General features: G+C 47.5%; 1 protein-coding gene across 2 annotated transcripts in view; it reads right to left on the bottom strand.

Moving 5' to 3' along the window:
- Positions 1-12,422, bottom strand: part of USP48 (ubiquitin specific peptidase 48) — a 725,601-nt gene that overhangs the window by 231,893 nt on the left and 481,286 nt on the right. For both annotated transcript variants that reach the window (XM_078642611.1, XM_078642612.1), the window contains exon 18: positions 7,711-7,772. In XM_078642611.1, the coding sequence (XP_078498737.1) occupies positions 7,711-7,772 (62 nt within the window). The remainder of the gene's footprint in view (positions 1-7,710; positions 7,773-12,422) is intronic.

The following is a 12,422-nucleotide window of genomic DNA, read 5'->3' on the forward strand; positions in this document are numbered from 1 at the left end:
TCCTTATAGACTGTGTCCCTCATTTATTGACTGCATGTGTGCAACAAAAGCCTAACACTCCTCTCTGATAACCCCAAGGCTGCTCGATCAAACGACCACAAACAGAGCACCATGGGATTGGTAAAGCAAGCCCATGTACGCTAGTAAGGGATACCTGGACTCTACCCAGTGCAACTCATATAGCCAGCTTCCTACAGGGCTGACTAATGTTATGTTATGTTATACCCATTTATAAAGCGCGCGGCTACTCCAAGGAGTGTCCCGGCAATGGCAGAGGAAGTAGGGAGGGGGCAGGCGGGTTCCTGGAACCTAAAGAGGTGATTTTGAGTTTCTTCTTGAACAGTTCTAGACTGTCTATCAACCTCAAGTAGGGAGGGAGCCTATTCCAGGCCAGGGGAACAAGATATGCAAAGGATCTCCCCCCCCCCAATACGGAGACAGTTTATTCGAGGGACCCTTGACATATGAGCCGAAGAGGAGCGAAGAGTACGGGCGGGGACATAGGAACTGATTCTCTCTGAGATATGATGGCCCCGTCCCGTTCAAGGACTTGTGCACAAGGACCAAGGCTTTAAACGTCACCTAATGAGTTTTGAACCTTTTGAAGGTGAGAGATATCCACTTCTTTTTTTTTGGGAGGCCTAGCTATGCAGAATTGTTGCAATTAATACCTGATAGAACAAAGGCATTTGATACTACAATTCTATGTCAGGACCGGAGGCTCTGATTATGCTTTTCTTTCTTCGCTTTATTTACCATAAAAAATTTTCAGCAGCCTTAGAAAAGCAACATAAAGATTTTATTATATGGTGATGCGGTTTCCTATTTGATCCGCTAGGGGGAGCTCGGACGACTCAATGATCCCACGGTGCGTCTACTCAGATGAGGAGACACGCGGCTAGAGCTTTGGTCCTGTGAGCCTTGTCCCACTGCCGCCACACCTGAACGTCCGTATTTGCCCACATCAATCAATTCTTTACACCCCGCTGGGGTCTGTATTGCGGCACATCTGCGGAAATCGGATGTGGGCAGATAACACACATTAGGCTCACACTGAACTATTATCGCGCGCTGGGTGGCGGTTGGGCCACGTCAGTAAGTCTGAGGGCCAGCGCGCTCGAGGCACGTGCAGCCTCTATTGCGTTGTCGTTCCGCACTAAAGATAATGCAGTCTTTCAGTCTGCCCATAATAAAGTCTGGGTGCTCCCAGCCATTTTACCGTTTGAAGCGGTACCTCCTGATATTTAGAATTGCTTATATCCAGGGGCCCGCATTCCTATTCTAGGGCACACTGAGCCAAGAGAGTTTTTACGAGGAGGAAGAACTCCAGTATCTCCCGTATGATGATCAGTTTTTTGAGGCTGTTGATGAGTCCATCTACCGTTGTGTGAATGAAGTAGTTGGGCCTATGGAGGAGCGTTTATTTAATCCCATTATAGTTGAATGCGCCAAGTTGGCATACGCACACGTAGAGTCCCCGTGGCCCGTTACTAATTTACCTCAGGGGGAGGGTCCCCCCACTACCTAAAAGAAGCCACTCGGAGGACGGCCCAGAGGAGATGCAGTGGGTGGACAAGGACGCTTTTGACCACCTTCGGAGCCCTTTCCTCGCGAAAGCAGGCGCCCCTCGCCTGCACCTCTCCCGGCCCAACACCTTCTTGTTCCGTTGTCCCGGACTCCTCGTCTCATGATGGGGGTTCGCCAGTGGATACAGATGATGAGGAGGGGTCATCGCGGTCTTGGCGCCCGCACAGTTCTGCCTCTGCGTTACAACAGGACTCTACCGGCATGCTTGACCCAGATGAGATTGTTCATCTGCGGTCGGCGGCCTGGACACCTGGGGACAAGGTGGCCAAGTTTGTGGCGGGTTGCCTCCGCAGACCCTTAGAGAAGGAGGCCAGAGGTTGCCTGAGAGCAGAGTGTCCGCGGCCTACTTAGGAAGGGAAGGTGGCCTTTACACCGGAGGTTGACTCCAAGATGGCTATCTTCTTGGCCAAATATATGAAAGATCCCGGAAGGGTATTGACCGCTCATGGCGCTCCTGCCAGGATAAGCTTTTGGACGCGGTAGAGCCACTGACAAACATTTTGGATATGGCGGAGGAGGCGAAGGTGACTGGCTCCACCATTTCCCCCGATGTTCTTTCGAATTGGGCCGAGTGGGCGATTATCTTTTTAGGTACCGTTAACTGCGCCCTTTCAATGGAGCAGCGGCGCTCCCTTTTAATAAAGTTGAACCCGAAACTGGGCAATTTGGCCTCTTCCGAGGCAGGGGCACAAGGGGTCTCTTCGGAGACCCCTTTGTCAAGGAATTGGGAAAATTCGTGGCCACCTTTACTTCTCTGGACAAGGCCCAGTCCAATATCAAGAGGGTCTTCCAGTCCCGTTTTTCCAATGGGGCCGGTCGTGGCAGGGGCCACACGACCGGCTGTGGCGGACAGCATAACCCAGGCACGGGACAGCGATTCCAAGGCTATGGTGGCTACAAGAATAACGAAGGTGGACCTGCTGCCAACGGTAAGTCTCATTTCGGCTTCTCAGGTCCGTATTGGGGGTCGACTAGCGGCATTCCAGGAGGCATAGGCAGCCATCATAAAAGATGCTTTGGTTCTACAAACAATCAGGGGGTTTCACATCGAATTCTACGACTCCCCCCGCCAAGCAGGCCTTCCACGTCCTATCGATTTTTCCATGGCCGATGCACAGCTGGTTGACGAGGAAATTTCCGAACTGCTCCGCAAAGGGGCCATTTGTCACTCAGCTCTGCATCCCAAAGGTTTCCTAAGCAATATCTTCTAAGTGGACAAAACCGATGGGGGGCAGCGTCCGTTCATCAACCTGAAAGAATTCAACAGGTGGTTGAAAATGGAGGGAATCCACCTCCTCCGAGATGTCCTTCTCCCGGGCGATTGGATGGCACGGTTGGACCTCAAAGATGCTTATCTGGTGTCCCGATACATCCGCCACACCAGAGATTATGCAAATTCAATGGAAGCACCAGATGTACGAGTTTATCGCCCTTCCGTTCGGGCTTTCTTCGGCCCCTTGGCGCTTAACAAAGGTGCTCCACCCAGCGGTGGAGTTTCTTTGGAGCCAGGGCATTCGGATGATCGTCTTCCTGGACGACATCCTCCTCATGGCGCAATGCCCCAAGAAGTTGGCTCTTCAGTTGCAGCCGACTGTTTCCCTCTTGCAAGGGTTGGGATTCGACATCAACGGGGACAAGTCAGTCCTCCTACCGGTTCAGAGTATAGTCTTCCTGGGGTTTGTTGTGAACTCAATCCACTCGGAAGATGGCCATGATTCGTCACCTGCTACGGCATACCATCTCCAAGTCCCACACCTCACTCCGTCAGATCGCCCGGGTGGAGGGTCTGCACTCCTCATCCATCTGTCTGGATCATCACATATCCGTGACAGCGGAGTATCTGCTGGGCAAGGCCAATCAGGTAGCGGACTGGCATTCCAGGCTCTTGCGGGACTCTAGCCAGTGGACCTGGATGTTCGAGTCTTCCAGTGGCTGGACAACTTTTGGAGTCCCTTCTCCGTGGACATGTTTGCATCCCATCTGGATCATCAGCTCCCTAAATTTTCAAGTTGGAGACCGGACCCACTTGCAGAGGCAACGGATGCCTTTCTCCAAGAGGGGTCAGGGTCGGAATTAAGCGTTCCCTCCGTTCTCCATGATTGTACGGACAGCGGCGCAAATACACCGTCATAAGGCGGAGGTTGTGGTGGTGACACCAATTTGGAGGTACCAAGTCTGGTTTCCGGTTCTTCTGGAACTTTCTTAGGATTTTCCAATCCTACTCCCACTGTTTCCTCACCTCCTTCCGGACGGGGAGCAGCATTACCTGAGGGTTCTCTCCACCTCATGGCATGGCAGCTTTCAGGCCGGCTGAGGTCCTTTTATCAAAAGCCTGGGCTAGCAGTACCTCAATACGCTATCGGTCCGCCTGACCAAAATGGTTGTGCTGGTGTCTCCGACGGGATTTGGATCCCGTGGTCGAAGGCGTCGTTCCCATCCTGGACTTCTTGGTAGAATTGGCAATGGACAGTCTGGCGTACCGATCCATTAACGGGGTGCGTTCTGCAATTTCAGTGGCTCATTGCCCGATCGATGGTGCTCCGGTACGAGAACATCCCTTTGTTGGTCACCTCTTGAGGGGCATTTGGCTTTCTTTGCCTCCGGAGCCGTGTTACTCGGTCCTATGGGACGTTAATCTAGTCCTGAATCTCTTTCTTTCCTGGCAACCTAATAAATATCTTTCCTTGAAGGAACTTTCAGTCAAGTAGGCCGTGCAATTGTGTCTAGTCTCTTGCCGCAGGGTCTTGGATGTGCGCGCGCTAGACATTTTAGCGAGGGTTTTCTCTCCTGATGGAGTTACCTTTACGATAGGACGTCGGACAAAGTCCGCCTCAAGAACGATCTCGTATCTAGCTTTTTTGGATCTGCCCAAACTGCTACAGGTAACAAGGATATGATCTTAGAACTCCACCCTCCGGGCGAGCCACAACTTGTGCTTTTACATGATTTTTCCTAGAGAATCTTACATGATGTTTTTGTTTCAGGAAATTATGGTTCCAAGCAAGATCAATGATTCTGAGGCGTACTCGCGCGAAGAAAGGGGAAGGACAATTACAGTGAAGGGTCTTTCTATGCACTTTGGAGACTATGAAGCGACTAATGTTGGGTTATACCCTGTGGACTCATGGGAGTTTTAGTCTGATAGAGGACTTGTTCCTTTTTGTTTGTTCAAAGAAATGTTTCCATCTATGATGGGATAAAACCCTTATGTTGTTTTTCTAAGGCTGCTGAAGTATTTTTTTTATGGTAAATAAAGCGAAGAATGAAAAGCATAATCCTCGCCTCCGTGTCCTTAATAGAATAGAAACTTACAGTTACTAAGCTAGGCAAATTTTTTTTCTACGAATAAATTATAGGGAAAGAAACATCCTTCTGAAATGGAAAGACCAGAATTTAGCTACACCTGTGACTTGTTTTTCCAAGTGCAAGTCAGCATCTATGATTAGGCAAGATCTGACTAAGGAAACAGAAGAAGGGCAGCTGCTCAGTTCGGAAGTTCAAGAAGAAGTCTTGTAGAGATGATGCTTGATAGAGAGTGGCATTACAGTCTTCATTGGGTTTAGTCTCAGAAAATTATTGGCTGGAAGACCTGAGTTAGGGTTGAGGGGATCACCATTGAGAGTGACAATAAGCTGGGTATCATCTGCATACAGGTAGTTAGCAATGTTGACATTTTTAAGAAAGATTGCAATGGTAAAACAGAGACAAAAAAGAAGGTGCTGCTCCTAACGACTCCCCAAAAGCAAAGGCTTAACTGATTATGAAAATGAGCCAAGGTGAAATTGTTGAGTTCTTTCAGTTAAAAGGAATTTATCCATTAGTAATTGTGAGTTAAAAAGCAGGAAAGCTGCCCCTTTTAACAAAGCTAATAATATAGTTGGAAAAAACACAACCTTCTTTCACAATTCTATTCTATGAAGCATTATACAGCGCATATCTACTCACCCCAACGTGGATTCCTCAATGCAAACTAGCCAGAGGGATCTAGAGGGAGCTGTTCTGGAATTACCAGGTCTTTAATAGTTTACGGAAGGGAAGTTCCTTTTTGGCTAACTGCATGGAGTGGGGAAGGATGCTCCAGAGTGTGGCCACATTATAGCAAAAAGACTTCCCTCCGTATTTTGCCCTTCCAATGGTAGGTACTTTGCCCAAATGTGTGTTGGAGGATCACAAAGTTCTCCCATGAGAATAGGAAGAGATCAGGGATCGAGAGATTGAAGGCCTGTTTGTCAAAGAGTGCCCTACGGGCAATACAGAGGGATTTACATTTGATCTTCTCTGCCACTGCAGGTGCTTAGAGCTTGTAGGGCAGATTTATGTATGGGGATGTTATACACTATCTGGGCAGCGGAATTGTGTACTACCTGTAGTTTCCTTATTGTCTCTTTAGGGGTTCCCAAACAAACCTAGGTCCAGGCGAGAGTAATGAGAACCAGGAGTACTAACCTCTTCAGAGTTGGAGGGAGTAAATGGAGAAGTTTTCAAAGAATCTTTAGAATGCCATAGCAGGTAGGTGCTAGCTTTACTGCTTGGGAATCTAGCTAGCTTTACTGCTTGGGAATCAAAACTCAAGGCTTTATCCAGACAGATTCCTATGCTCCTTTTGACTGTTTTTGGGGAACGTAAACAGATCGGCCAGCTCAAACTTATAAGAGAGGAAGGATTATTGCCCAGGATCTTAAGTTCCATTTTGTCTCCAAATCACCAGAAGTTCCTCTTTCTGAGCCCTAGGCAGCAAGGAGGTTATATGGTAGATCCTCTTTCACAGAGACCGGTCTTATCTTCCTGAAAGTGCTCCAACACTAACCACTCTCTCTCTGTAGCAGAAAAGTCACACTTCTTTGATTCTGTGGCACACATACAGCAAAACTGTGTATGGAGGAGCATAGCACAATCAGGGATCCAGAAAAAAGGAGATCTGACTTCAGGTCCCAACACTTTATTTCCTGCTTGTGATGTTTAGCAGAAGTTAAACTAGAACTGTCTGCAAACAGGGTTGCAGTAGACCAGGAAACCCGTGAAACAAGAAATGGAAGGGGATCTCCGGTTTGCAGATTGTACAACATTACAGACGTTTCAGGCTTCAGAGTTTGTGTGAATATGTCGAGAATAGCAGCTGCCCTGACCATCATGCTGAAAAAGTAGTGAGGCTATCAGCAGGGAAAAGACTTTGAACAAAATGACATGTGACCTTCTGAAATGTACACCCCTCTTCTATCCAATGTTCGATATAACTTTTTGGGTATCCCAAGAACATTCTTTTTTTAATCTGAAGCTTCTGTTACCTTTCATGGAAACCTCAACATGGAACACATTTCCAAGTTGTGACCCTGGAGGTCTAGTGCTTCGATGTGAAGGAAAATCCTGTTGTCTTTTTTCTTGACATTAAAATTAAATACCAATAGATATATAGCAATTGAATAAATCAGTACCATCAAACAAACAGCATTTACATTGGCATCCAAAGATGAGCATTGTGGTGTTCGTACCTATTCTTTGAGGGACACATGGGGTTGATGGAGTATCTCACTGGTAGCTTTGGCACCCTGATTTCCAGGAAGAAGACCTGAAGTTTCCCAAAGAATATTCAGTTTGGCTTTAAATCCCATTTCCATCCCTGTCCTTCAGTCTCCTAAATTGAACTTTCTGACTAAGTACACAGACCATGTGATCGTACTTTGTGTCTACTTTCTCAACAAAGACAAGGGCAACTGTCTCTAAACTACATAATAAGACACTGAAGTGGCCTGACTGACTTAAAAGCGGCAGAGCTCTCTTCTACTTTTAGGCTTGCTGCATATTTGTTCTTTTATTTTATCTTCTGCCCTAGATAAAGAGTTAAAAAAAAGTAAAAAGCAGCACAGAAGTACTTTACATTTTAAGATTATTTAAAGACTGCTTAAAAAATGCCCAGCCATATAGCCAGGTTAACTAAATTTAAAGAAAAAAACACTTGGACAGGTATATTTGGTGCCTATGAGTTTTAATGAGACTTGCATGATGAAAAAAACACATTGTGGGCTACAGTAGGTTTTAAATGTTGAGTTATGATAATAGAAAAAAACAGGGTTACATGCAGATTATAGAACTAAATGCAAAAAATGATTAAGAACTGGAAATTACCTGACAAATTTTCTCCATTCTTCCAGAAAAAACTGGGACACAACGTAGAGGGCATCAATCTCCTGAAAGCAGATGTCATTTGAAAAGAATGTGATATCAAACAGGCTTTCAGACATTTTGTCATTATGCCCTTCTATCCTCAATCCATGAACACTCTCTGGCTTATGTTCTAGCATATAAAACAAAAGGACAATGTCCTCTAGTGAGATTTTCTTTCACAATAAATGCACGGCGAGGAAAATATGTAATGTTTAAACAAACAATATTCAATGACCAAGCGCAGATTTGAGGGGTGAAATGTCCACTATGGACTCCTTGGTACATGGTTCAGTAAGGTGATGGCAGGAGCAATTTGGATTTGAGCATATGACAAAAAGTAGACCTTTTTTATTGGGGGCTCCCAACATAGCCAATAAACATTTACCTCTCAGCAGTCTGCAGTATTGGTACAGATGTACATCAATTTTAAATGAATACAAATGGACTGATTAGCACAGATTCCAGCAAATAAGCATAAATTGACTAGTTCCAGCTAACTTGCCACATGTCTGGCAGTGTCCCCTTTTACACAGGTCAGATTCAACTGAAAGTCTCACGTAGGCAGGGTGACCAGAGTGCTAGAAGCTCAGCTTTTGAATTCCCTGTGCTCTGATACGAGAAACCAACCATGTTTGCTATCTTTTCAGAAAAACCTAAAGGAAAGTCTCTTCAAAGAGACATTCCCAGCCTATCACCAAATCACTTGACTTGCCACTGCCTCTAAACCCTCAAAAAGGGTTAGGGCCCTTGGTACAGCAATTCAAATTCCACTGATATTCAGGTATGAAAACCTAGATTGGAACCCACGATCCTCTAATGCAGTAAACTCTCCTGCTCAATAAGAAGCAAATTTAATTTAGAAGTGAAAGTTACTTACTTGCAATCCTAGTTTGAAACAAAGGAGTCATTGAAGCCTTGAATATTATTCCGACCCACATGCAGGTATCCTGAAACAATTCAAATCCATACAAAGGGTTGCAAGTAACAGAGTTTAGAATCCTCAATAAGAGAAGAAAGATAACTTATCGAAAAACATTAGAGGGCAGACTGATCAACTACTGAATCTTTATTAGACTATTTCAATAGAAGATGCTGCAAAAGTACATGCTCAAAGGTAGAGCCATCAATTTAGATATGATCCGGGTTAGCTCCCATAGAGAAGGCAGCCATCCAATCACAGTATATGTTCTTTACTCTCCTAAACATCCTTGGATAACAGGGATTATAAAAAAAAAAGATCTTTAGAGAATAAATTTCCTGCAAGCTATAATAGCTCCAAAATGCACTTTGACAGAAGAGTGTTGCAGCTTTGATTAAGCACATGGAGAAGATATGGAATAATCATGGCTTCCTGACAGAAAACTGGATTGTAGTTAAAACGATAGAACCATAGAGAGAAACTTTTACATTTATATGCAGAAGAAGCCTTTGCAGATGGTCTTTTAGCTTCTTTCAAGATGTCCATGCAAGCTTTTGATAGGTATAGGTATCCTATTGTGCAATCTCAGGAGCCACGCGGTCAAATTCAATAATGTCATGTTGGGATGGTACAGATGACCTTGCATCCTGGACAGATTATGTTTGCATGGAAGCCTCGGACACTCTAAGGCTATCAGAATCATCTTCGCTTTGTGCTATTCATATTTAATAATACTACTGGTATTAGAGGACTTGACTGAAAACCACTGAGAAATTATCCCCCTATCAATCTATCAAAAATGCACTGCACAGATTCCAGTTTCCACTCTCTTGAAGCAAACTCTGAGCATTTTGCTGTAAGAAGTGTTGTAAGTAGGTCACTTGTAGAAATCTCTAGTCGGAAACACATCTAAAAGCACATTGTCTTTCTAGACCCATTCATGTTTTTCTGCTAAATACCTCCTGAGATGGTCTGCTTGGGAGTTTTGGAGGCCTGTAAGATGTATTGCCTAAATGCACAAGTTACTACTTGTGTAACAATATATCTGTAAGAGACATTAGTTAGTGATAGATTCCTTACCTTAGAATATCCCCAGGCGTCAGACTGGATCCGGAAAATTTTGCGTAGCAATACCCCTGCGCGCCGGAAGGCGTCATCCGCGGCTCCGCGTCCATCGTCCGCGCCGATATGACGTCGGAGTATTTAGACGCCGCCCTCGCGCGCTGACAACAGTTCTGATACACAGCTTTTCCGCGCCAGATACGCAGAGCCATGATAGAACCAACACTGGTGCCATGAAACTAGGGCCCTGAAAGGGCATGACCTTAACCCTAGATATCGGTTCGCAGAACGGGGAGGATGGGTGGGTCGGTAAGGAATCTATCACTAACTAATGTCTCTTACAGATATATCGTTACACAAGTAGTAACTTGTGCATCTGAAAGAGACACGTTAGTGATAGATTCCATACCTTAGAATAGATACCCCAGCAATACCAACCCCGGTAGTGGGTCTGAGAACCAATAATCACACCAGAAAGTCCTGGAGGTCGGAACGGCCAAAGAAGCCTGTGACTAACTTGGGCAGGAAAGAGGGTCTTGTCCGCAACACAACCTTGTCCGGATGGACAGAAAGGAAGGGAGGTGTGGAAGAAAGAGCCTGGAGCTCACTCACTCTCCTGGCAGAGGTGATGGCAACCAGGAAAGCAGTCTTCAGAGTAAGAAGACGGAGAGGACAGTTATGAAGTGGCTCGAAGGGAGCACACATCAGAAAGGTAAGTACAAGGTTCAAGTCCCACTGAGGCATCACGAATGGAACAGGAGGGAACATGTGTGTGATGCCCTTCAAAAACCTATTTACAATTGGGGACTTGAACAAGGATGGCTGATCAGGTAGCCTTAGGAAGGTGGAAAGGGCAGAAAGGTAGCTCTTGATAGTGCCCAGAGCAGAGCCCTGCTGGGCAAGAGAAAGAAGGAAGAGGAGGTCCTAAGAAAGGGGTGCAGAGAGAGGATCCACAGCCTTTGCTGTGCACCATGCCACAATCTGTTCCACCTGCAGGCGTATACCGACTTTGTGGAGGGACGCCTGGCTGCCAGAATGACATTAAAGACTTCAGGAGGCAAGTCAAATGGCCTCAACTGTCGCCGCTCAATCTCCAAGCTTGTAGGTGGAGAATGGACAGGTTCGGGTGGAGGACCGTCCCCTGCTGCTGCGACAGAAGGTCCTCCTGAAGAGGCAGACGAATCGGGGGATCGACAGACATGCTCAGTAGCTCTGGATACCAATACCTTTGTGCCCAGTCCGGAGCCACAAGGATAACCTGGGCCCGGTCGCGCCTGATCTTCTTCAGCACTCTGGGCAGAAGTGGTATAGGCGGAAAGGGGTACATAAGACCGCAACTCCACTCGCGTCGAAAAGTGTCTCCGAGCGAGTGCCGCCTTGGAAATTCCAACGCGCAGAACTGATGACATCGTGTGCTCTCTTCTGTGGCGAATAGATCTAACCAAGGCTCTCCCCACTGCTGAAAGAGGCCTTGCGCCACGTCCGAGTTCAGACGCCATTCGTGATCCATCATGCACCGAAGGCTGAGTTCGTCCGCCCTAGCGTTCAGAGAACCTGCCAGGTGTTGAACCACCAGGGTTACGCCCTGATGTTCCAGCCACTGCTAAAGGCGCAGAAACTCCTGGCATAGGGTCCACGACCCCACCCTGCCCTGTTTGTTGCAGTACCACATGGCGGTGGTGTTGTCCGTGAACACCTGCACTACACTCCCCCGGACAGAGGGGAGGAATGCTTTCAGTGCAAGCCGGATCGCCCGCAGCTCCAGAAGGTTGATGTGGAGCCGGGACCCTGCCGGAGACCAGTGGCCTCTGATCTCAGCCTCTCCCATGTGGCCCCCCCAGCCCTGGAGGGACGCGTCCATCACAACTACGTGCTCCGGTTGGGGTAGGGAGAGGGATCTGCCGCTGACCAAATCGCGGTCTGTGAGCCACCACTGCAACTGTCTTGCAGTGCCCTCCGAGATCAAGACATGGTCGGACAAGTTGCCCTGATGCTGAGCCCACTGAAACTTCAGGTCCCACTGAAGAGCCCGCATCCACCACCGGGCATGATGCACCAGAAGGATGCAGGAGGCCATCAGCCCCAGAAGCCGCAGCGTCAACCTGACCGGGACTGGGGATAAAGGCTGAAAGATTGGAATCAGAGCCTGAATATCCCGAACCTGCTGTTCTGGAGGATAAACGCGAAACTGCGCCGAGTCGAGAACCGCTCCGAGGAAGAGGAGCTTCTGAGAGGGACACAGGTGTGACTTCGGCACATTGATGGAGAACCCCAGCAGGTGCAGGAGGTCGGCCGTAGTCTGGAGGTGGCTGACGACTGTCTGGGGCGAGCCCGCCTTCAACAACAAGTCGTCGAGGTGGGGGAAGACTGAAACCCCTAACCTGCGCAGATGAGCTGCGACCACGCGCTGGTAAGGCCGAAGGGGAGCACGGTAAACTGAAAGTGCTCGTGGCCTACCGTGAACCGCAGGTAACGCCGGTGGGCCGGCAGGACGGGGATGTGAAAATAAGCATCCTGCAAGTCCAACGCTACCATCCAGTCTCCAGGGTCTAGGGCAACTAAGTCCTGAGCCAATGTCAGCATCTTGAACTTCTCCTTCCGGAGGAAGCCGTTGACGTTCCGTAGGTCCAAGATAAGGCCTTCTTCGGTACCAGAAAGTAGTGGGAGTAACAACCACACCCTACTTCTGGCC

This window comes from Lissotriton helveticus, chromosome 5_1, assembly GCF_964261635.1.
Source record: "Lissotriton helveticus chromosome 5_1, aLisHel1.1, whole genome shotgun sequence".
Lineage (NCBI taxonomy): Eukaryota > Metazoa > Chordata > Amphibia > Caudata > Salamandridae > Lissotriton > Lissotriton helveticus.